Genomic DNA, 25,784 nt, shown 5'->3' on the forward strand with positions numbered 1-25,784 from the left:
GAGAAAGTAAGCAATTTTTCAACAACAGTGTGCTGCCACACTTTTGTAAGATTATGTCTGATTTTGTAAGCAAGTAGTTTTTAAGTGAAGTGTAACTTAGGGGTATGCAAGACAAATCAGACTCCTGATAGAGGTGCAGTAGTCTGGATAGGTTGAGAGCCACTGCTATACTCCACTTTTAAAGAGTAGATGGATTGGGGAATTTTTACTTTAACCCCTGGAATGGAATTTTAAACATATCAACCTTCATGCTGACAGGGAAAATAGCTGTTCTGCTGGTATAAACAGGGTCAACAGCGCTCAAGGCTTGGAACTGCTACGAGGTGTTATGATCACTACTGGTTCAATCAGTTTAGTGGGAAAAGGAGAAGCCTCGTTTGACAACATATCAGACGTAATATGATCATACCACATAATGCATTTTTTCTAAAAGAAAATGTTGGTGCCTGAGAGCATTAAAAGTGGTTGGGGACTAGGGAGAGAGAGTAGCTGGGAAAACATGCAGATTACTTGGGCACTAAAAACAGCGAAATCATTAAATCCTTGATATAAATTTTATTTTGTATAGCTCAAACTTTTCATACAACTAAAACAATATATAAAACTGTTATCTTTATTTTTGCCTTAGGCTTTTTTCATTTTGTTCACTTTTTTTTTTAATAATTCAGTGTTTTCCAGTCTACAGGTTTTCTCTCAGACAAATATCTATAACAGTTTCTCAACCTTTCTGGGCTCAGGACCCATTTGTAAATGTTTATGGCCTGTCATGACCCAGTAAATAATAGTCTGAGGGTGGAGGCCCTGTGGTGGTTTTGATCAGGTCCTGCCTGGCACTCACCTCACAGTGGCATCTCCTATGCTGTGGGACTGGCTGGGCTGGGTTTGGTTCTCCATTCCAGGCATTGCAACCTCTGAGGTTTCAGCATCCCTGGGGTTTGGACCTGCCACCCTGACTGGACCAAATTTGTGTGAGTGGAGTTGTGACCTGGCTCATGGGGTTGCAGTGCCATTCAGTCAAATTTAGCCTACCCAGGGTCCCATCATCATGATGACTGAGCCAAACCTGAATGGTACTAGGATCCCAGAAGTTTCAGCGCCTGGAGCAGGTAGGCGAGCACAGCCAGTTCTGTGTGACAGAAGCCACAGGAGCCACCGCCCAACCTTTTGAAACATTCTGGTGACCCAATTTTGTGTCCTGACCCAGGGACTGAGAAATCCTGGTCTACAATTTGTTCATCCCTTTTAAAGGGGACACTTCCTGAATACTACAGTGCAAATAAGTGATGGTCACATAAACACCACCCTATACCGGAAACCTACTGACCGCTATATTTACCTACATGCCTCCAACTTACATTCAGGATACATCACACGATCCATTGTCTATAGTCAAGCCCTAAGATACAACCACATTTGTTCCAATCCCTCAGACAGAAACAAACACCTACAAGATCTTTATCAACAATTCTTAAAACTACAATACACATCTGGGGAAGTGAGGAAACAGATTGACAGAGCAAGATGGGTACCCAGAAGTCACCTACTACAGGATAGGTCCAACAAGGAAAATAACAGAACACGACTGGCCATCACATACAGCCTCCAGCTAAAACCTCTCCAGCACATCATCAAGATCTACAACCTATCCTGGAAAACAATCCCTCACTCTCACAGACCTTGGAGGGAAGGCCAGTCCTCCCTTACAGACAGCCCCAACCTGAAGCAAATACTCACCAGCAACTACACACCACACCACAGAAACACTAACCCAAGAACCAATCCATGTAACAAACCCCGTTGCCTACTCTGTCCCCATATCTATTCTAGTGACACCATCAGAGGACCCAACCACATCAGCCCACCATCGGGGGCTCATTCACCTGCACATCTGCCAATGTGATATATGCCATCATGTGCCAGCAATGCCCCTCTGCCATGTACACTGGCCAAACCGGACAGTCTCTACGCAAAAGAATAAATGGACACAAATCAGACATCAGGAATGGTAACATACTAAAGCCAGTAGGAGAACACTTCAATCTCCCTGGACATTCAATAACAGATTTAAAAGTAGCCATCCTTCCACAAAAAACCCCCTCAAAAACAGACTTCAAAGAGAAACTGCTGCGCATTTACAATTCATTTGTAAATTTAACACCATTAATTTGGGCTTGAATAGGGACTGGCTGGTTCATTACAAAAGCAATTTTCTCTCTCTTGGTATTGACACTTCCTCATCAATTATTGGGAGTGGACCACATCCACCCTGATTGAATTGGCCTTCAACACTGGTTCTCCACTTGTAAGGTAAGTCCCTTCTCTTCATGTGTCAGTATATTTATGCCTGCATCTGTAACTTTCCCTCCATGCATCTGAAGAAGTGGGTTTTTTTACCCATTAAAGCTTGTGCCCAAATAAATCTGTTAGTCTTTAAGGTGCCACCAGACTCCTCATCCCTTTTAAATGTTTATTTGAGCTCTCTTTACCTTCAATGATTTTGCTCTCCTCCTTGTCATGCTCTATTTTTGCCCATCCTCTCTATTTCTACCTGGCTTTTGACCCTCTGTTCACCCTCACTTCCTCTCATCCATTTCTCTCCTTCCCATCCTCCTCTGGGGATGACCCCTACAATGCAGGTGAGGAGTGTTTTGGAGGGTGGAGTGAGTGACTAGCTTGTGTGTCACTGACCAAACGTGGGCGAGCCTGCAGCCAGGCCTTCAATTAGTCACATCCTCTTGCTGGCATTGAAAAACAAATACAGACATCCAAGTGATCATCATCATCCTCTTGGTCTCCTTGGGTCTCTGCTGCCTTGGCCTTTCCAGCCCACGACCTACACCCTGGGCACCATTGGCAGGGCTCTGAGCACTGGGAGGCGGGGAATGTCTTTTCTCCAGACCCTGCAAACGCTTCAGGGCAGGTGCCCGGCTTCACTTTGATCGTTTTCAGGGGGACCCCTTCCGTTGAGCACGTGCTTCCGCGTGGGCGGCCGGATCGGGGCCGCCCAACGCTCCACGTGCCCGGGGCCTCACGCGCTGACAGCACGGGCGCTGAGCGGGCAGCCTCCACTGTCCCCCAAGCCGGGAGACCCGGCAGCTCCTCCGGCGCGCGTAGGGTCGCGAGCCGTTAAGGCTCCGCCCCCGCCCCGTGTTCTCAGGGCCAATGGTCGGGGGGGAGGAGGGAGCGGGCCAGATTTCGGGGGCCAGGGGACATTAACTCGAGGACTCCTTTCCCCCGCTCGGCCCCTGCGCGCGTGCGCGCGCGCACAGGGCGGGTCTGTTGGCGGCCGCGGTTTGCGAAGGAGCCGCGCGCAGAGCCCCCCCCGCGTAGCTCGCCGGCCGGCCCCGCCCACCGGCCCCGCTGAGGGGGAGGAGCCGGCTCGGCCCGGCCTCCGCCTCCCATTAGCTGCGCTCCGGCCGCAACTCCCACGAGGGCGGGGAGGGCGCCCGTTACCTGCGCCGCGGGAGCGGCGGCGGCCTGGCTGGGGAAGTGGGCGGCGCCCCTCCGCCTCTCATTCGTCCCGCGGCCCGGCAGGAGACGTGAGACGCAGGCGGCCCGGGTCTCCCCGCTCGCCGCGGCCGGGCCATGCTGTGCCGTGTCCGCCTGACGCTGGTGGCGGCGGCGCTGCTGGCGCTGGGGGCCCCGCGCGGCGGCGGCGCCCGGCTCCTGGAGTGGTACACGGCGTGGGTGAGCACCGCCTACACCGAGCCGCTCAGCAACCGCACGGTGCGGGGCAGCGCCGAGAGCGGCCGCTACGGGGACAGCTCCCCCAAGGAGAGCGCGCAGGGCCTGGTGGGCATCCCCCGCGGCGCCTCCGCCCGCCGCATGGAGGGCTGCGCCTCGGACACCGACTACGACGTGCCCCTGCCGCCGGGGAGCCGCGGCCCGCCCGGCGGGGAGCCGCCGCCGCCCTGGATCGCGCTGGTGGCCCGCGGGGGCTGCACCTTCAAGGACAAAGTCACCAACGCGGCCCGGAAGCGGGCGGTGGCCGTGGTGATCTACAACGAGCCCCGCTTCGGCAACGCCACCGTCTCCATGTCTCACCTTGGTGAGTGGGCGGCGTTGGGCCCTGGGGGGTCGGCAGCGGGCGGGGCCGGGGGGGGGGCTCGGAGGAAAAGGGGCCCAGTGGGGAGGGAGGTGTTTTTTTTTGGGGGGGGTGTGGAGAGGGGGGGCGAGTGTGTGTCTGGGTTCAACATTCCCCGGTGACACGAGATGCTTTTTCGGGGGAAAGGGAAAAGGGGAACACCATGAAGCGCCCTTAAAAAGGACGTGTAGGGCTTGTTTCCTGTCACTACACATAATACTAAAGCGAGGGGTCTGTTTGGTAGAGGCACAAAGTTTTACACCAAGCCTTTAGGAAGGGACGCAGAAATTATCAAGCAGTGTTGCAGTGAAACCATTAAGCAACTGCCCCAGGTCTTACTACTGTGAGAAGCACCACAGAATCTGAGCACGTAATACATCATAAGTGAATATGTTGCTCTTTAACTACGGGCTGAACAAAATTGTACTGGATACCGCAGAGATGTAAAAATGGTCACTTAAGACAGGGAATTACCTATTGGATGAGTCTTTAGTGCAGGCTTTATTGTAGTACTTACCACTTCATCGTCAAAGTACACCTTATAATCCTCACACCTTTCTGAAGTAAGGTGAGAAAAGTGATGTATAGAGGGATCAAATTGACTTGTCTAAGCATGCCTGTCTATCTGTAGCTTACATACAGTGTCTGTAACCCTGCCAAGGTAAGAGCTCAAGTGTTCTGGCTCCACACAGTCTGCTGAATTTTGTGTGTGTGAAAGCATTACTTGCTTGAGAACTTTATTTAAAAAAAAAAACCCACACACACCTAATTTTTTTTTAACTACCATCAAGTATGTTTAAAGGCATAGGAGGCGACCTTCAGGGCAGGATACAAGGAGTAAGAAATCAAAGCATAGTGGGAAAAACCCTGTTGCAGATGCCAGTGAACCTGCTGCTGTGTAATAATCTTACTAGTATCCTGGCAATCCTTCAAGAGGATTTTAAATACATTTTGGTAGTTTTTTAAAAACAAGAGGCAGTTTTCTTTTCTCCTAGTAAAATTAGCTGAAAAAGTCAACTTTGGAGTGCTGTTGCTTCAAAGTATATTTGAAACCCTGAAGGGAAGTAAGTCCCTCTTGAAGTAATAAGTGAGTGGCACCATCCTGCAAGTTGGAATCATGATTAACTAGTACTGTTAAGCTGCTTTGTAAGGCTATGTCTACACTAGTACTTTTGTCAGTAACTCTTTTCAGTCAGAGGTGTGAAAAAACTGACAGTATACTGGCAAAACTGCGTTTTTGCTGGTATAACTTATTTCATCAGAAGAAGGGGGGAGACAACAAACAAGAGGACATATCGAATATACTTTCCTGTTTAAGATTTGGATACATGTGGTTCTGAGCTATACACATCTAGGTTTAATGTACATCCGGAGTGGGATCAGAGCTACTTGTTGTACTTCCTTGGCTCTCTATTTAGTATTAAACTACACAGAATGTTAAAAAGTGCTTAGCAAAGGTTGATAAACCATGCTGATAAATAACAAGATATTATAAAAAAAGAGAGACTTTCATCTGTTGGATTACAAATAAGTAAAAGTATTTAATTTTGGATGAGTGGCTGTGCAGATGCAATGAGATTTTTTTAAACTTGTTTCCAGCTTCTAGAGTTGAATAAATACATGTACGGTTAGTTGGTTGACTAGATGTTTGTCTTCTGAAAAAAAACCTCTTTTCTTGCCAGAATCTTTTCTTCTGTAGCATGTATGTGGAGAGTAAAAAGTGATCTAAATTTCCTTATGTATCATTGATGATACTGCTCTCTATAGCTGGTAATGGTCTTTGGCTTGGTTTAAAGGTGGAAATTGTTTCTGATTTCCCCCCCTTATTAACTAATTACTTGTTTTTTATCCTTGTAATGCCTAGAGTGGTGGGTGTTCTGTAACCTAAAAAAAGGCCAACTGTGACATTAAGATCTAAATCTTCTGGATGGAGAGTATTATTCCATTGGAAGAGGCTCAAGCTTTAAAAACTAAAGATTTTTGATGAGGATATTTGTATCTTTGAAATGAATTCTCAGTTTTCAGTATTGCTTTATGTCCACTTTAGATTGTAGGTTCCTTGGGGCAGAGACATGTCTTGCTGGTTTGTAAAGCTCCATGTACAGAAATGGCAGTGTAATAATTTCTTAACACGCATGAGTGTGCAGTCCTCTTAGGCTTGTGTGAGAACCCTCCTGCTTCCAGCATTATCCTGTCCAAAGGTTGCCTCTAAAGGATTTAATAAATACTGGAGTCAGAAAAATGTGGCCTTCTCTTGGTGGGTAATGGAGGGGTTTGTTGAATTGTTAGCCTGCATAGGGTATTTCAGTTGTGTTAAGCTAACACATTTGAAGCTACAGCATATTGTAGTTTTAGGAGGGAGCCTGGGTGGTGTGACCAGCTAACACCGCTTCAAACACAAATAGCCTACATTTTAATGGGGTTTTGCAATTGTGACGTTAATGCAATTGGAAAAAACATTTTTGCCCATCAAAACATATCTTCATGGGGAGGGAACGGTCTTGAATAAGCAGTCTGGAATGTATAAGGAAGCCCATTATGTTGATCCCAGCTTTAAAGCCTGAAGTCAATAGTTTCATGAGTAGGGTGGGTTGAAATAATTCCCTATGCCACCCCAGGGTATCAAGCTGGCTTCTTGTAGTTCCGTTCCGTTCCTTGCCTCAGAACTGGGAGGAGAAAAGCAGGCTGGAAAATGTAATCCTTTGAAGAACCATAATAGTTTTAGCATACAGGGAAATAGGGGACAATACTTGTCTCCTCCCAGGTCATCTGAAAGTTGCACCTGTGGGTCTCCAGAACATTGTTAGCAAGTAAACCCCCTTTCTTTGTTAGGTGCAATTTATTTGCTTTAGAAAGATGTTAGAAAGAGGTCCTCTCAAGACCTCTGACGAAGGTCTGAGAATACGCTGTTTTCGATAAACTGAAATAAAGCCTCTAGGGAAGGGGAAATTTTGGTTTTGTTTACAGTAAGTCCCATGCATGTCTTCTATTTGTCTGGCCTGCCACAGTGCTCTGATTTTTTTTTAAAAAAGCACTTATAACTTCAAGTAACTCTCACATGAATATAAAGCCTTTTCAAGTCGAGTTCCTAAGTATTTCCACAGCAAACTCTCTGACAGATACCATTTAAAAAGACTTGAAATTCCTGTTGGTCTCATCCCAGAGTAATACTTGGGATCTGGCTTGAGTACTTTGGGATCTGACTTGAAACTGTCTATTACATGTGACAAAATCATCAAGCTCTTTTGTTCTATCTTCAGCTACTACTTTAGAGTTTCAGAGGAACAGCCGTGTTAGTCTGTATTCGCAAAAAGAAAAGGAGTACTTGTGGCACCTTAGAGACTAACCAATTTATTTGAGCATGAGCTTTCGTGAGCTACAGCTCACTTCATCAGATGTTTACCGTGGAAACTGCAGCAGACTTTAGTCTGCTGCAGTTTCCACGGTAAACATCTGATGAAGTGAGCTGTAGCTCACGAAAGCTCATGCTCAAATAAATTGGTTAGTCTCTAAGGTGCCACAAGTACTCCTTTACTTTAGAGTTATGAACTAACAAATGGATGCTCGTGAATGCATTCTAGTACTTTAAATAGAGACTTCAAAGCCTAATAAATTGTACTGATCTTTTTATTTGCTAAATGAATCTTCAGATCAGCATCCCATTGTATTCTGTGGAATGAGGCATGCGGGGCCTCAATAGATATGTTTTATTTCAACTATGTCTGGTTCATGTATAATTATGTCTGGTTCTTATATATTATTCCATTTGAGAATTTCACAATGTAAGCTGTTTTTAGTAATTAAACTTGCTTTGTCAAAGTAATTTTTTGTTTTCAGAATTTTAAGCATTTTCCATTAATCTTGTCCACCTCTTATATGTTAACTTTAAAAGATTGAATTGCATTCAGATAATAAACTGGAGTAAGTGCATTCTGTTGACTTTTTTTTCCCCCCTTTTCTCCAACAGGAACGGGCAATACAGTGGTAATTATGGTTGGATATCCAAAAGGGATAGAAATTTTGGAACCAGTACGCAGAGGGATTCCAGTAAAAATGACTATTGGTGTTGGCACAAGACATGTGCAAGAATATATCAGTGGACAGTCAGTTGTGTTTGTAGCCATCGCTTTTATCACCATGATGATTATATCACTAGCCTGGCTTATATTTTACTATATACAACGTTTTCTATATACTGGGTCACAATTTGGAAGCCAGGTAATTGCAGATGGTGATAATGATTTTAAAATAACCTTATTAAAAGTTTTTAAAGTTTGTTTTCTCTCCCCTGAACGTCTCCTGTAAAATTCTTTGTCTGGATCTGTTACTAATTTTATTGAAATGTTGTTTAGCGCCATATTTTCTTGTCTGACAGACCATGGATACTGCTTAAAATTAATACTTTTTTAAATGAATACACTTATAAGCAGCATGTTAATTGGCTTTAATAACTAGATTTTTATCTGAAATATCTGCCTCCTACCAGATCAGTGTTTAGTTTAGAATTGGGGAACAATTTCTGTGACACTTGGTACAGAGCAATGTTTGATGACTAGTGCTTGCTGGGTGAGATGTATTAATTCTCTTTTTTTTTTTTCCCCTCCCAATTAAAACTGTAACTTTGGAAAAGGAGGAGGAAGCAATTCCCTATCTTCAGCTAGAGAGCTCTGTTGAGTAAAGTTTAATGGAGAGAGTCAATGGGCCAGCCACTAATGCTCTTAAATTAACCCAGTAGTATCCTATAAATCTAAAGTGTTGTATTGTAAAGCTTTACAAAAGCTGACCCTGAAGCTGGCATTGTAATTGTAGTTCAGCCCCAATCCTCTGGTGGGCCACGACCTGGAAATTGATTGCTGGGGGAATGCCCAGTGAGTTGCAGCAAATTTCCTGGGCCAGTAGGACCCAGTAAGAGCTGGAGGTGTGGGGGGAGGGAGAGGATCAGTTCATTCCCCCTCAGTTGCTGCTGCAGATACTTCCTTTGCCTCTTTACAGTCCCTCTGCTTTTCAAGAGCAGTTCATCTGTGCTCACTGCTCCAGGGGGAGATTTGGCCCCAGGGTGAGCACAAAGGGCTGTGCAGTCAACTTTACATCTCTTTAGGAAGTGCTGTTCCAAACTTCTGGAGCTGATTACTGGGGAAAGAGTAGGTGCTCAGCAGCCCCATCGGTGTACCTCACTTTTTTTTTTTTTTTTTTTTATTGTGAGACCCATGAAATGGATGGGAAATCAACTTGTGGGGGGAAAAAATCCAGTCTTCCGGATGTGGGACAACTTCAGCCATTTTGTGGGCTGCAGGAAAAAAAAGGTTAATCATTAGTCTAGTGGACTGCGTATGGGGATGAGATTCGGGAGCTACCCAGTTCAAAATCTGCCTTTGCTACTGACTTACATGGCCTGGAGGGAGGGCCATCAATCATTAACCTGCTTTCCCAGTCAGTAAAATTAATACAATAGCTCATAGAGGTATTATAAAAAGCAGAGATTTTTGTACAATGCATTGAAAATTAAGCCCTGTGTAAGGATTAGGTGTTAGCAATAAAAATTTTTCCTGGAACTTCATATTTCCAGTCCAAATTAAATCTGGTGGTGGTGTGGGAAATACTTTCATATCAGTATGTGCAAATTGCTAATAGTTGACAAATCCTGTGCTTAACCTGTTTCATAAAGCTAGAACATAATAGTTGGATAGATTATGGAAAGATATTTTTAAACATATGTAATGAGGTGCTCCAAGGTGATGAATATATGCCTAAGAATGTGATCCTACAAACTTTACTTATGGATTCAGAGTAGCAGCCGTGTTAGTCTGTATTCGCAAAAAGAAAAGGAGGACTTGTGGCACTTTAGAGACTAACAAATTTATTTGAGCATAAGCTTTCGTGAACTACAGCTCACTGCTTTCTTTTTACTTTACGTAGTCTTCAGTCATACAAGTTGTCCTATCCTCTCAAGTAGGACTACTTGTTTAAGGGTTATAGGATCAGGCTCTAAAACTGAGAAGAGACTATTACAGGCAGTCTTTTGGAAACCCTAATTTGATTGGTAGAGTTTAAAAAAAAAAAGAGAGAACCTTTGCAGTTGGAAGCACTGTTACTATTCAGTGGCAAAATCTGATAAAATTTATTAGAAAAAGTATATAAAAAGTTATATTGACTTTGTTGTTTAAAATTAGTATTGTGCAAAAAGTAGATTGTGTAAATGGTGAATATTAAGTTCAGTGGGTTTTTTGGGGGGGGGGGGGCAGGGGAGGCGGGGAAGAAGACACATGTGAAGTGGTGTTGGTATCTTATGCCCTGATGGTGGATTTGGGTCCATGTGGAACTCCACTGGATTTCTGAATAGGCATGAAGCTTCACTTGCATGGATCCAAATACAGGATTTAGATCACCCTTAAGAATTTTTTACTTTAATGAACATTTAACTAAACAGTGTCCTCTTAAATTGAAGTCCTCTCCGCATGCCATTCACATTACAATAAGGGGCATATGTTTGCATTTGCAGTGGAAAAGAAAATTTGAGACCCAGACTGAGCAGAATAACATTTTTCTGTAATCTATAATCCATATGGTAACACCCATTGTTTCATGTTCTCTGTGTATATAAATCTCCCCATTGTATTTTCCACTGAATGCATCTGATGAAGTGAGCTGTAGCTCACGAAAGCTTATGCTCAAATAAATTTGTTAGTCTCTAAGGTGCCACAAGTCCTCCTTTTCCTTTTGCGGATACAGACTAACACGGCTGCTACCCTGAAACCTGTCATCTGGAAAAAGTATCTTTATTTTAATCCTAGTTCTATATCAAGAGGGGCTATTTAAGGTGTGACTGCTCCTCCCTCCCCATGTCCTCCTCTTACACGTAGTTGTAACTTTACAGGGAGTATGTAGCAGGTTAAATTGATTTGGAGAATTATGCAATTGATATGATTTTTTGAAACATCTTCTCAGGTTAAATGAAATACATTCTCTGATCATTGTCTGTGGCAAGATAACAAGGAAGATACCCCGCTGTGTCTTGACATTCCTTTTTAACTACCCATTATGCACTACCAGTATATTTGGTCATTGGATTAACTGTGGTCCTGTTATGTCTCCCCTTCTTCCTCTCTACACTGGTTGCCTATAAAGTGATGAATTGATTGTTTGTCCTTGTCCCCACATGTATCTGCACTCTGACAATACCCAGCTCTTATGCATCTCATCACTGTGTGTATTTGCTGTAGTGCCCCCATACAGTGTGGAACTCACTCCTCCTTAATGTGCATTGGTGGGTGTAAGGCTTTATAAACCTACTGCAGTGACAAAAGGTGGGAATTTCCTCAATGTATTTGAAGGCTTTGTAAACTATACAGAACACGCTAGTATTGAAGGTTTTTCATAATTTAGTTAAAAGTGAAAGAGTACCAAACTGAACTTGTGTAACATTATTTTAAACATTCTCTTACCACTTTAAGGGCCACAGAAAAGAAACCAAGAAAGTGATCAACCAGCTTCAGTTGCATACTGTGAAGCATGGAGACAAGGTAACTTAGTAACTTTAAATTGTTTTGTTTGGTCAGAATGGTCTTTGCAAGCTGTCTTCATTTTATTTATGGTTTTAAAAATAAAAATGACTAACTCCTGTTGGGCTGTCTATAAATTAGTGCATGACTGTCTCCTCTTGTTTGTTGTTAACCTGTATTTCTCTGTCTAGAAGCATGAAGGCTGGTATTTAACATCTAACAAAGATATATTTACCAGCATAGGATCTTGGCTAGTGCCAGATATCAACATTACAGTTGAATTGTGCAATATTTCCCATGATCTGTTGATTACACAATTCCATATATTACAAATCTGTTAGTCTTGGTACTGTTTTTCTTTTTATGATTCTAGAATAGGAAGAAATACATACAAATTGTGATTAATCCTTTAAAGAATGTCTCATTCCCAAAGATTTTTAAATATTTCTAATCATTACTTCATGGACAAAGAAATAGCTTATTTAAAATGTATATATTAACAAAGCTTGATAGGTCTTCACTTCTGGACTTTCTCTACATCTCATGTGGGCTTACTTTGTGAGGCTATAGGTAGATTTGCAAAGACCGGTTAAATTTAATATAACTTACTGGAGCAGGTGTACTTCTGTGAAATGAGTTTATCTAGAAGTAGTATCTTACATTGTCTGGACAGATGTATATTTTGTTTTCCTTTGGTCCAGTCATCACAATCACAACAGTTTCTCTTCTCTTCTTTATTGTTAAGGCTGATTCCCCACTCTGGCACTTCAAGTGCAGAAGGTGGGGGCCCGCAAGGATTTTTAAAAATTAATACTTGCCGCTCCAGGCTTTTATTAAACTCCCAAGGATACAGCTTTTTTCTGATCTTGGCTTGGTAAACGCTGCCACCATCCAAATGCAAAACCCCTTTTTGGAACCTAGGAAGGCGCACTTAGGACTTCCTTCCTGTGAGGTACCCTCAAGCCCTTTCACCCACTCTTCCGGGGAAGAGCTGAGAGAGAAAACAAAGAAAATTAGCTGTTGCTATCAGCTAATTAAACATATGCACAAACCTCTTAGGACACCAAAAATCCAATCCTGTTCTTTTATAAAGAAAAAAAAAAGTAAATTTTATTAAAAACAAAAAAGAAAATACATCTGGAACTTAGGCTTTTGCTAGATTTAAAAGAGCAATTGCAAAAATTAAGCCCCCAAACTAGCTTTCTTGGGGTTCAGATTAAAGGTTGCAAGCAGACAAAAGCATCTGGGGTTAGCACAGAGGAGTTCACTAGCCATAAGAAGTAAACAGAAATAAAGCTAATCACGTCTTTCTAAACATTTCTGATCTACTTACACATTTGGGGGTTCCAAATAAGTAGCTCTAGGTATGATCTGATGATCATGCCTGGGTTAAAGCTTCTCATAGGGTAACTGCTCCCTGTTCCCCTCTTTCCTGGAGAACCACAACAGAGAGAAATGGAAGTTTTTTCCCCATTTTAAAAATTTCTAGCCTTCCCATTGGCTCTTTTGGTCAGGTGCCCACTCCCTTTCCTTTACCTGGGGGACTTTATTAACCCTTTACAGATAAAGCAAGCAGAGAACAGCCACCAAGAGGGACTCCACAGCCAACTAGTTGGCTGGGAGCCCACAAAAGGGAGCTCTTTCTCTCTCCCGCCCCCCCTCCCCTTCATCCATCACAATTGTAACAAATAATATAGGACTTTTTGTGTTTATAGTATAGCAACATTCAAAGTTGAAGCACTTTAAAAACACGTCAGCCTTAAGCATGTTTACAGTTGTGTGGATCTTTTCTGAGCAGTTTGGAGGATTATTGTGAAATGGACACTTATGTAGCACATAATCAAATATGCCATGGTTGGCATCTGCCCCTGCATTCAGTGAAAAATATCTGCAGTAGTAAATGTATTTTATCAATTTAACTTTAAACGTACAGACTAGCAACTAATACAGAAATGTTACAAGTAACTTTTTATTTAAAATGACTGTTACATACAGTGTGTAAAATAGAAATTATGGGCCTGATCATCCAATCTTACTCACATTACTGCAAATGCTTACAAGAGTTGGTAATGGACACCCATACTTTTTAGTAACCTGCAGATATGAAAGACTTGCATTGTATTTTTATGCTAGGACCCAATTTGGATATCCTTCATATTTGTTTTTGTATACAACTCAGTTAAAATTGATTACATGGTATACAAAATATCTTCATACTTAAGTTTTCCTTCACATTTATATTGCAACTGTAACTCCAAAAGGGGCAGAACATGGAGGACTCTCCCAAAAAGTGTTAATGGCATGAGTAATTGCACACTGTACTCTGACTACAGTGCGGTGGTTCTCAACCTACAGCCCAGTCAGCACACTACTGTGTCAATGTGACATCTTCAGGCCCATGAGCATTCAGTATACTCTTTTCTTAGGATTGAATGAGCGAGAGGTTAGAGAGAGAGGTTTTAAGAATCTTGTTAAGCTGCTTCATTTGGAGTATGAGGGCGGATTCTTTCCTCTCTAGTCGTTCTTAGATTTCCTGTGCAAGCCTGTTTACCAGGGCACTGTGGGAGGAGAAGGCTGAAGAAGCAGGATGAGGTACCATTCAACTCTATAAGAGTATGTTGAATGCTCATTAGCTCTTGAGACTGTAGATTGGGAGTTTAAATGAGTTGTCTGTTGCCATATCTTTCATACTTACCATGTGAAATTTCATACATCTGGAGATGGTTACCTTTATTATAATTTTTAGCTTACTAAAATGCTTGATTGCACCCCATTAAAAACACCAGTGTTCAGAGAAGTAAGTCACCCAAAAAGTGCTTGGATTAACATGTGATATGTCTAGGTTTAGCCACGATCAGTTACTTTGATTATATCAAAGGACCTTTTGGTAGAGTATTTCTCCACCTTTTGGTAGAGTATTTCTAATTGAATTAAATAAGAGAACTGCTTCTTATTTATGACATTTTAAAGCTTTCTGTTCAAATGATTATACTGTATGACTCAATGCTTGTTATATTCATGATATTTTTAATGTCCTGGTCTACCTGTCCATTTAAATGTGTTTTCTGTAGGGTTTAGATGTTGATGCAGAAAATTGTGCTGTGTGCATTGAAAACTACAAACCGAAAGATATTGTCCGAATTCTGCCATGCAAGTAAGTTTGATTGCCTTTTAAAATCTATTTTTACCATACTTTCCATAAGAAATATTTAATGAGGTTCCTAGAAACCTAAACCATTTCTGGAGTTTTGGGGTCATGAAGCTATACAATGCACTGAAGTTGTGCTATCTGTTTGTCCAGTAACATGTGCAGGGCATGAGGAGATGGTATTTCATAAATGTGGTGGGGAGTTCAGCCTCTCAAATGTTATAAACTTGTTAATTAAAATATTACCTTATGTATGATGTATATATGTGACTACTACTAGTTCTGTGGGAACATTTTTTGTTGTGAGAAACATTTCTCTTTAGTTAAAGAAAATTAGATGTATAATTAGAAATATGAGACATGATCTTGAAAAATTCTCAGTAAAAAAGAGAATTTGTAAACTGTTTCCACTTTTTGGGTTTTAGTGTGTTTGAAATATAAAAATATTGATTCCTTATTTGTATTAATGTTTTGATCAGTCTTGAAATGGTCATTTCTCTAAAAATGTCTGTAATCAGATGTCTTGGTGGTTTTACCAATCAAGGGCTACTTGCTCTTCATGGTCAAGTATTGTACTTTAGATCTCATCTTTAACTGTTCTTATTAAGCTTTGTGCGTAGTTGTTGCTATGTATTACCAAATATTTGAGTAGTTATATTATTATTCGAGTGCTTGTTCATGTCCATTCCAATCAGGTGTGTGCATGCGCTCCAGCCAGAAGATTTTTTCCTTAGCAGTGTCCATAGAGTTGGCCTGGGTGCCCCTTGGAGTTACGCCTTCATGGTTCCCCGTAGAGTGCCCTGCTAACCTCCCACCCCTTCAGTTCCTTCTTACTGGCAGTGACCGCTAGCTGGAATATTTCTTGCTCTTGCTTGCAAGCGCTTTGGCAGTGTCCTCTTTAGTTAGTTGTACAATAGTGTAAACGGGAGTTAAATAGTTATTTCTTGTAGTAGTAGTAGTAGACTTTGGGGGGGGGGGGTTTCCCCCCAACGAAGTCTTCCCCAACTCTGGGGGTATACCCAGGTCCCCAGGGTTCAAACTCTGTGAGGACTGTGGCAAGTTTATGCCCAAGAGTGACCCACACTCTTCTTGTCTACGGTGCCTCGGGGAGAGCCACCAAAAGGACAAGTGCAGGATCTGCAAGGGTTTTCGACCTTGGACCCTTAAAAACCAGGAGCAGAGACTTAAGATCCTGCTGATGGAAGCAGCACTCTGGCCACATTCCAACCCCGGGTCTGCAGAACCCGCGCCAAGTACTTCGTCGGTCCGCAGTGCTCTGGCACCAACGGAGCGTGAGCCAGCACCAAACAATGACCCTAAAGCCTCACAGCACGGCCATGACTCCGCCCATAAACAGCCATCTTTGGTGCAGCACTGCTCTGTCTCCGGTGCCACAAAAGAAGAGAAGGCCAGAGAGGGGTTTTAAGGTTTCACTGACTCCCAGCGCAGCTGGGGTTTACTTGAGTCCAAACCCCCCACGGTTCCCGGACCTTCAAGGTGACCACCTCCAGCTTCCCTCTACGCCAGAAGCATTTGAGGCGGCTCAGGACCTTATGCGCCTCACTGTGCTGCACCCCCCCGCAGAGGAGAGACAAGTTGCCGGTGACTGCATGGTCCCACTTTCAGTCGAGGGGCAAACCAGCGCTGATGGCGTGCCAATCCCCATCTATGGCGCACCTCTCCCAGGCACAGCCTGCACATGCAGGGGAGCCGCACTGATCCCCGGCCTCTCGGCACCGCTCTCCGGCAGCCCAGGGCACCACTCTTCCTTGGTCATCCTACTCAGAGACCTCGGAGTCAGAGGTGGACTCCTATTGCTCCGAGAGGACCAGGAGGTCCAGATCCTGCTGCGACCACCAGCCCTACCCAGCACCGTGGCCTCCGTAGGGGCAGCCTTAGTCACAGTGGCCCTTTTGGACACCCTGGGCATATCACCAGGTGCAGGGTCCACGGTCCAGGTCGGCGTTGGTGTCCTCAGTGTCCTTCGCGCCCTCCTCCACCCCATCCCACCGCCGACAGAAGCGCCAGCACTGCTACAGCTTTGGCACCAACCCTCCCATCAGCGGCACCACCGACGGCTTCGACTTTGACTCCATTGGCATTGACGAGATCCGCACTGCCGGAACCAGTAGCTTCAGCATCTACCTTGGCACCAATATTTCCGTCTCTGGCGGGCCGGGCACCGCAGACTTGAATACCGCATGCCGCAAGACCCATGGGGCACCGAAGGCAGTGAGCAAGGTCTGCTGCCAGGTCTCTCCTCATCCTCACCAGATGAAGCGGTTGCGGGGATGTTGACGGCCCCAGCTCTGGAGGATAACAGAGCACTCCAGCAGTTCTTACGCTGTGCTGCCCAGCACCTGGGCATACAGGCAGAGGAGGTGGTGAAGGAATCGGACCCAGTTGTTGACATCCTTGCATCCTCTGGTCCCTCACAGATCGCCTTACCTTTATTAAGACGATAGTTGAGACTACCAAAATCCCATGACAGACCTCTGCTTTTCTGGCCCCTACGGCCAAGAGAAATGAAAGGCGGTACTTTGTCCCTTCTAAGGGATATGAACATTTATATACCTACCCGCCCCCCCAACTCACTGGTGGTTCATGCGGCCAATCAGCAGGAGCGCCAGAGCTTCCAGGGCCCCTCCCCTAAAAACAGGGAGGCAAAAAGACTCAAGCTTTTCGGCAGGAAGGTCTATTCTACAGGGGGACTACAGTTCCGCATCGCAAACCAACAGGCCATCGTGAGTGGATACACACAAACCTGCGCTGTGATGGCCAAGTTAGTGGAGCTCCTGCCGCAGGACTCTCGCGCTGAGTTCTCTGCATTAGTGGAGGGGGGAAGGCTGGTCTCCGGAGCGTCCCTACAAGTGGTATTGTACGTGAGGCTGCATCTGCTGCATCCAGTGGCTACGGGGGTTGTAATGAGAAGGGGCTCCTGGTTGCAGGTCTTTGGTCTGCCTCATGAAGTCCAGCAAACAATCCAGAACCACCCCTTTGAGGGTTCAGCCCTCTTTTTCAACAAAATGGATAAGACTCCATAGTCTGAAGGGCCACACTAAGATCTTTGGGGCTCCTTTACCCAGCATAGGCATTTCCAGCCACAGCCTCCTTCCAGGTTCTACCAACCCCACAACCGCCAGGATGCTCCTCGTAGGAGGAATAGGAGTGGTAGGAGGAGGCAGCACCCCTTCTTGGGGCAGAGCTCAGGCCAGCCCAAGCCTCCTCCCGGCCCCAGACCCCCCCTTTTGAAGGTGCAGTTAAGCATGGCACACCAGTACCACAACTGGATCCATCCCCTCTTACCTTTTCATCCTGTCTATCCCCTTTCTACTGTGCTTGGTCCAGTATCACCACAGACCACTGTGTGCACCTCACGGTAGAGAGGGGATATTCCATCCAATTCTGTGCCCTTCTGCCCTTCCACCCCCTATCCCCGTCCCTCTTCAGGGACCCCTCTCACGAGCAATTTCTAATACAGGAAGTGCACTCCCTCCTCTCAGTAGGGACAGTGGAAGAGGTTCCTCAGGAACAAAGGGGCAAGGGCTTCTACTCCCAGTATTTCCTAATACCGAAAGCCAAGGGTGGCCACAGACCCATCCTGGACCTGCGGGAGCACAACAAGTTTGTCAAGAAACTCAGGTTCCGCATGGTCTCCTTGACTTCCATTATCCCCTCATTGGCTCCAGGAGACTGGTACGCTGCCCTTGACTTGAAGGATGCATATTTTCACATAGCAGTAATTCCACCTCACAGACAATACCTCGGGTTTGTGGTGAACAACAGCCACTATCAGTTTACTTCCTTTTGGCCTGTCAGCAGCATCTCGAGTTTTCACCAAGTGCATGGCAGTCATCACAGCATTCCTACGCAAGCAGCAGATGCAGGTTTTCCCATACCTTGACAACCGGCTCATCAGGGGCCACTCCAGATCTCAAGTGGAGGAGCAGGTCAGCTTCATAAGAAGGACCTTCATTGAACTAGGTCTCCTTCTCAATGAGGCCAAATCCGCACAGTGCTAGACTCGACCAAAGCCAGGGCATACCTCCTAGAAGCCAGATTTCGGTCTCTGGGCGACATCATAAAGGGCTTCAGACAATTCCCCATGACCATAGAAGGGAGCTGCCTGAAACTGCTGGGGCATAGGGCTGCTTGTACGTACTTAGTACAGCATGCCAGACACAGACTTCGCCTGCTCCAGTCATGGCTAGCGTCGGTTTATTGACCGGCTCGAGACGCTTTGGACAGCATTGTAACCCTACCTCGCCCAATATTAGACTCCCTCTGTGTTGGCTTGAAAACAGGTAGTTTGTGCAGGAGTTCCCTTTGCCAGCCCCCAGCCATCCCTCTCATTAGTGACAGATGCCTTGGATCTGGAATGGGGGACACATTTGGGAGACCTCAGGACCCAAGGTCTCTGGTCTCAGGCAGACCTAGCTCAGCATATCAATGTCAGAGAACTGAAAGCAGTGCGCCTAATGTGCCAGGATTTCAGAGCCCACATATCAGGCAGATGTGTATCTGTCCTTACGGACAACACCACGGCGATATTTTATATCAACAAACGGGGTGCACTCTCCTCTCCTCTGTGCCAGGAAGCCCTCATGCTGTGGGACTTCTATGTAGAGCACTCTATACGCTGCAGGCATCATACCTCCCTGGGATCCAGAACGAGCTGGCGAACAGTCTCAGCCAACTTTTTTCATGGCCACGAGTGGTCCCTCCGGCCTGACGTAGTGAGCTCAATTTTCCATCACTAGGGCTTTCCCCAAATAGACTTCCTGTTGCTCTGCGTGGCAAACAGGTATCAGCTATTTTGCTCCTGAATCACAGCCCAGGTTCTGTTGCGGATGCCTGCCTTCCTTCCATGGGGAGGCCGTCCCCTTTACGCGTTCCCAACCAGTTCTGTTAGTCCACAAGGTGCTCCTCAAGATCCACAGGGACCAAGCCCTAGTGATATTGATAGCTCTGGCCTGGGCATGCCAGCACTGGTTCACATTCCTCCTGGAAATGTCCATGGTGACTCTGGTCACCCTACCATTTGTCCTGGACCTAATCACGCAGGGTCATGGCTGCCTCCGGCACCCAAACCTCAAGTCGCTCCACCTCACAGCATGGATGTTCCATGGCTAAAGGCCGTGGAGCTGTCCTGTTCTGATCAAGTCAGACAAGTAGAAAGCCCTCCACAAGGGTAACGTACCTTGCTAAGTGGAAGAGGTTCTCTGTCTGGTCAGAGGAGAACCATCAGTCGCTGACACTCGCCTCTGTGCCACTTGTACTGGACTACCTCCTCCATCTTAAGCAACAGGCTCTGTCTGTCGTCAAGAAGGGTCCACTTGGCTGCCATCTCTGCCTTCCATGCGGGCGCAGACAGCCACTCAGTCTTCGCGAACTCTATGGTCAGCAGTTTCCTTAAAGGTCTCGATAGACTCTACCTGCAAACACAACAGCCCAGCCTATCCCATCTTGGGACCTTAATCTGGTCCTTTACAGACTTACGGGTCCACCATTTGAGCCACTGGCGACGTGTTCCTTGCTTTACCTCTCATACAAGGTGGCATTTCTGGTGGCGATAACCTCAGCTAGGAGAGTGTCGGAGCTCAGTGTCCTTACATCAGAGCCCCCTTACACAATGTTCCATAAGGACAAGGTTCAGCTCAGGTCTCACTGGGCTTTTCTCCCTAAGGTTGTCTCCCAGTTTCACATCAACCAGAACGTCTTCCTCCCAGTGTTCTATCCTAAGCCACATTCCTGCGGCAGGGAACAGAGCCTTCACTCATTGGATGTCCACAGAGCACTGGCCTTCTACATAGAGAGAACTAAGCCATTCCAAAAGTCCGTCTAGTTATTCGTAGAGGTGGCAGACAGGATGAAAGGCCTCCCCGTCTCATCACAGCGCATCTCATCGTGGATCATGTCATGCATTTGGGAGTGTTGCGACTTGGCGAAGGTGCCTGCTCCGCCGATCACTGCACGCTCCACCAGAGTTCAGGCCTCCTCAGCAGCATTCCTGGCACAGGTCGCCACACAGGAAATCCACAGACCAGCAGCGTGGTCCTCAATACGCACTATGCAATCACACAACAGGCCAGAGACGATGCAGTCTTCGGATGAGCCATGCTCCAGTCAGTAGATGACTCCAACCCCACCTCCTGAACTTTGGCTTGTGAGTCACCTAATTGGAATGGACACGAACCAGCACTGTGTGAGTAACTGTTTTTTCTTCTTCTCGTAACTGTTGTTCTTCGAGATGTTGCTCATGTCCATTCCAATACTCACCCTCCTACCCTTCTGTCAGAGCAGCAGGTGAGAAGGAACTGAAGGGGTTGGGGGTTGGCAGGGTGCTATATGGAAGATGCGACTCCAGGGGGCACCCAGGCAGACCCTATAGACGCTGCTAAGGGAAAAATCTTCTGGTTGTTGGGTATGCACACACCTGATTGGAATGGACGTGAACAACAGTTACGACAAGGTGAGTAACCGTTTTTTCTGTATTGTCTGGCTAGTACTGTTTTTTATATATAGTAACCTTTAAATCTGACTTTCTCCTTTTTAAAGAATCAGTCCAGACTCCTAAGTGATTAAAGAAAAGCACTATCAATGTATGCTGTCAGTATACTTGTCCATTGCCTTCCAACTTTGACAGATAGGTTAATATATTGAATGACTACTAAGATTAAAAAGGTTCACCCATGAATGTATCTAATAACCTCAAGATGGATATACTAGAAAATTAATAGGCTTTCTGAAAGAATAAATCATAGTTTAAAAAAATTAAAACCAAATGTACTTTGTTTTTTTTGTCAGGCATATCTTTCATAGGACCTGCATTGACCCCTGGCTGTTGGACCACAGAACTTGTCCAATGTGCAAACTAGATGTCATCAAAGCTCTGGGATACTGGGTGAGTTACATATTTATTGAGTTAAAACTGCACTGCAGACGTTCAAAACAGGAAGCAAGACTGCACATCAACCTGTTTAAAAATTCAGAGCAGTTGTTTCTCCAGATTATCTCCTCTATGTGTGTATATATAGATACCACAGTGATGGCTGTGGTACAAGAATCCAAACAAGAGTAATCTGTAATGATTTATAATACTCATCCTTAATATTACACTTGACAAAGTGCTAATTAACTATCTTGTAATACCTTTCTGAGGTAGGAAAAGTTTCATTCTTTGAGTGTTTGTATATGTCCTTTACGCTGGGGGGCGGGATGCACCAGTGCCGGAGAGTTTTCCCTGGAGGTACCCGCAAGGATAGCCCTGTCTACATCTGAGCGCTGTGAGGGTATAAAGGGTGGAGCCACCCCTACCCTTCGGTTCCTTCTTACTGTCAGTGTTTTGTGTGCCCTGTGAACAAAAAATCTTCAGTGCTTTGTTTTGATCTAATGGTACTTTTTTCTTTTTTTATCCCATGATGTTTAATTTTCCATTTTATTTCTTTTATTTTATTTCAAATTTAGTTCTTAGTTGCATTGCAGTGTTATGCTGTCAAAGCGGTAATGCCTCCTGAAAAGTTGACAGGACACATGACCAGAGCACATTTGATCTCCACAGCCTTTGTAGCACATGCCAATTACTAACATTTATAGAGTGGCAACATGGCCTTCGCTTCATACGTTCCCCAAGCATTGTGCACAATCAGCTGCTTCAAGGGAGGATGCAAATGTGGGAAAAGTGGTCATATAGTTCTCCCTTCTGATGAGACTGAGCCCCACTGCCTGGGATAACAGGTTCGGAATTACCCACAGTGTAATGGACATATCCAAGCACTTACAGTTCAAAAAAAGTAATTATTTTTTCTTCATTTTGAGATGTTGCATTTGTCCATTACACGGCCCACCACCTCCTTCCCCAGTACATCGGAGTCTGCCATCAGCTTCCATTGTGAAGGAACTGAAGGTGACAGGGTGGCTTCACTCTTGTAGCCTCACTTCAGATCATAAAGAGTTTTGATGTGGGCAGTGCCACCCCATAGGTACTTCTAGGGAAAACTCAGACCTGGGTGCATGGGACGCCAGACACCAGCAGTGTAACAGACATATGCAACACATCTTGAACAACAGTTACCGAAAGGTAAGTAACTGCTTTTATCCCCATTTTACAGAGGGGGAGGAAACTGAGGAAGAGAAGTGAAGTGACTTGCCTACAGCTGCACAGTTGTAGAAACCAGTTTCATGCTTCAGCTTACAGAGACCTCAAGGGCCCTTTTGCTTTTTGAGTCCTTGAAACCTTTTCAAGTAGCCAGACAAATTAGTTAACTGTGTCTGTATGCTCCCAGATATGCTGAGTAAGCATTTGGTCTCTATAACTGAATAAGTGTTCACTAAAACCTTCCTGAAAAACTTTAGCAGTAGTTGGCTTAACTAGTAGAAATGATGTGCTTTCATTTCTTTCTGACAGGGCCAGCAAAGAGATGAAGATACATGTGGTATCCTCTAGAGATCTCAGTACATAGGGGCACCTACCATCAGAATAAAGTGGTGTGTTTTAGAATGGTGTCTGGGATCTTTTCATAAAATGCCTGCATTTTTCTGACTAGCTTTTCTTATAAACAAAAGAATACTGTTTGGAATGGTTGGAGACTTTACAATATACTTATATAAGGCCTGTGACTTCATCTGATGCACTACTTATGTCTTGTCAGAGTTCTAAGAAAAGCAGTAGAACCCTAGATCTGCTTGTCTACATGGTTTCATTATGCAAAATGAGGCAATGGTTGTACCATATGGCCTGAAGATTCCATTGTTGTGGAGACTGGTCTGGAAGCTACATTAGGTTATTAGTCTTGTTTTTATATCATCCATATAGTTGAAGCCTATAATTTACTTAATGACAGAAATTAGCAAAAAAATAATGGGTTTTTGTGATTATTAGCGTACCTGAGTTCAGATTTTTGGGATGGACATTGATACTCTACCCATGACCAGCCCAACATATAATTTCTCTCCTATTGATCAGACATGTCTCTTCTTTGCTTGACAAAGGTGAATGTAGGAAACGCGTCAGTTGCAAACCCCGGTTCATTAAGGTATTCATAATGGATAGCTAGTTACACATCACAAGTTCAAACCCCACTCAAGTTGATAATATGGAAAGTTACAATCTGACTCTAAATGGTTGCCTATGTGGTGATCAGTCCATTTTAAGTAGATGAGCATTCTCATTACAGAAATCACCATTTCAATGTGTTGTATCTTCTGCAGAGATTGAATTAACTAGAGAGAACTGAACTTCTCATAAATCTAAAAACTTGATACTTCTAGAATAGCTTGGAGGAACTTTAACTTCCTTTGCCTGTTGTTGTGTGCCTGTTTTGTAAATGAAGGACTTTGGTCCCCAAGGTGGCTGTTCCAGCCCTAAATTCACTTGATAAAAAGGAACCCCAATTGACAAGTTAAAAACCTTTCTGATGTAGTAGAGTCTTGCTAACTTACACTATTGACTGAGTCACCCATTATGAATTACTGATTTTGGAAACTAGCAGTACACAAATATTGGGGGGCCCAAACAACTCTCAATGTGTTTTGTTCACTTACATTGAAAAATGTAGCTTTAGTTTTTAATTTGATACTTGGAAAGTTAGGAAATACCAGAATTAAGGGGACTCGTGCAACCTTATTTCACCTCCCCCTTGTGTGTGTATTATGTTCCTGAAAAATATGACTTTAAGCAAAGCAGTGGTAAACTAATCCAATTTCCCCATAAGAATTAATGTAAACGGGGGGGGTGTAAGTTCCAGGGAAATTTTTTTACCAGGCAAGACTATATTTGTGTATATACATACACACAGTATAATTTTTTAACAAACAATTTAATACTGTACACAGCAGTGATGATTGTGAAGCTTGGTTGAGGTGGTGAAGTCAGAGGGTGGAAAGATCCCAAACATGATTCTAAACACACCACCTTATTCTGAGGTAAGTGCCCCTATGTATTGAGATCTCTAGAGGAGTGGTACAGAGAGAGATGATCATTGCCCCTTTAAGTATGCTGACTCCACTCTAAGTACATTGCCTTTTTAAGTAGATCAGCAAGTTGAGACAGCAGCTGCTACCAGCAAGCTCCCTCCGTCCTGAGCCCTGTTTTGTGTCCCCCTTGCTCTGTGGAGATGGGGTAAGTGGGGGGCCGAGGGAGGGGGATACCCTGAGCACTGTGTAACTTTAAAGGAGCATGTTCTCTAATAGATCAGCAACAAAACAACGTTAACCGGGACAACTTTAAGTGAGGAGTTACTGTATTAGGAAGGGCAAATAGCTTTCCTTCAATGAATTCAATATGTAAAGGTTAATCAGAGGTTGGTTTTTTTGCTTTTGTAGAGTCCTTACAAACTTGTTTTTCTGATGTCTAAATAATTGTTTACTGAATATTTTGTCTACTTCTGAAGGGTGACCCTGAAGAGGCACTTGAAGTTCCAATACCTGAATCAATAAGTGGCAGTGTATCAGTAGGAAGTTTGAGTATTGCTTTACAAGAAGATGATAGAAACGAAGTAAGCGATTTGTCAGCCTCCTCAACTAATGAATCTGTGCTACAGTGTAACAGTTTAAAAGAGGATGCAGGTGAAACCACAGCATTGCTTGGTAAGTACAATGTAATATGTTTAAAATCAATGTGTAATCTATATAATAAAATTCAGGATTGTCACTCTAAAACCTAGATTGTCTGAATGAGTGTGAAACTATGGAAACAATTACAAGCATGGCTGAAGCTCTTTTTGTTTAGAATATCACCAGATTCAGTATCAATGGATTTTGCAGTTTAACATCCAATATTTAAGTTCTGAGCCATTTTTCCTTTACAGATTACACCCATGTGACAGCATGGGCTTTCAGTTAGTCAAAGATGTATCTGCCATTCCAAGAGTCCTAGACCATTGTGATATCATTATCCCTCAACCAATCACCACTCTTTCTCTAAAGCTAATCTGTACGCAACAATTTATTGGTTGTATGAGGGAGGCTGCATAGATAGGGGATTATGTGGCCCCATGGTTAAATTTTAACCCATACACAGATCAAAACAACTTTCCCAGCATAACACCCTTAT

General features: G+C 44.3%; 1 protein-coding gene across 4 annotated transcripts in view; it reads left to right on the forward strand.

The window, feature by feature from the left end:
• The first annotated feature begins 3,357 nt into the window (after positions 1 to 3,357).
• The window catches only part of RNF149 (ring finger protein 149), a 36,815-nt gene continuing 14,388 nt past the window's right edge, over positions 3,358 to 25,784 (forward strand). For 3 of the 4 annotated variants that reach the window (XR_012669258.1, XM_048857650.2, XM_075130442.1), the window contains exons 1-6: positions 3,358 to 4,048; positions 8,052 to 8,302; positions 11,536 to 11,604; positions 14,655 to 14,737; positions 21,539 to 21,635; positions 25,123 to 25,318. Coding sequence is in view for 3 of the 4 variants with exons in the window: in XM_048857650.2 (XP_048713607.1) it covers positions 3,586 to 4,048; positions 8,052 to 8,302; positions 11,536 to 11,604; positions 14,655 to 14,737; positions 21,539 to 21,635; positions 25,123 to 25,318 (1,159 nt within the window). In the remaining variant the exon portion in view is untranslated. The remainder of the gene's footprint in view (positions 4,049 to 8,051; positions 8,303 to 11,535; positions 11,605 to 14,654; positions 14,738 to 21,538; positions 21,636 to 25,122; positions 25,319 to 25,784) is intronic. The other variant, XM_075130441.1, reaches the window with a different exon arrangement.

Source organism: Caretta caretta, chromosome 1, assembly GCF_965140235.1.
Source record: "Caretta caretta isolate rCarCar2 chromosome 1, rCarCar1.hap1, whole genome shotgun sequence".
Taxonomy (NCBI): domain Eukaryota; kingdom Metazoa; phylum Chordata; order Testudines; family Cheloniidae; genus Caretta; species Caretta caretta.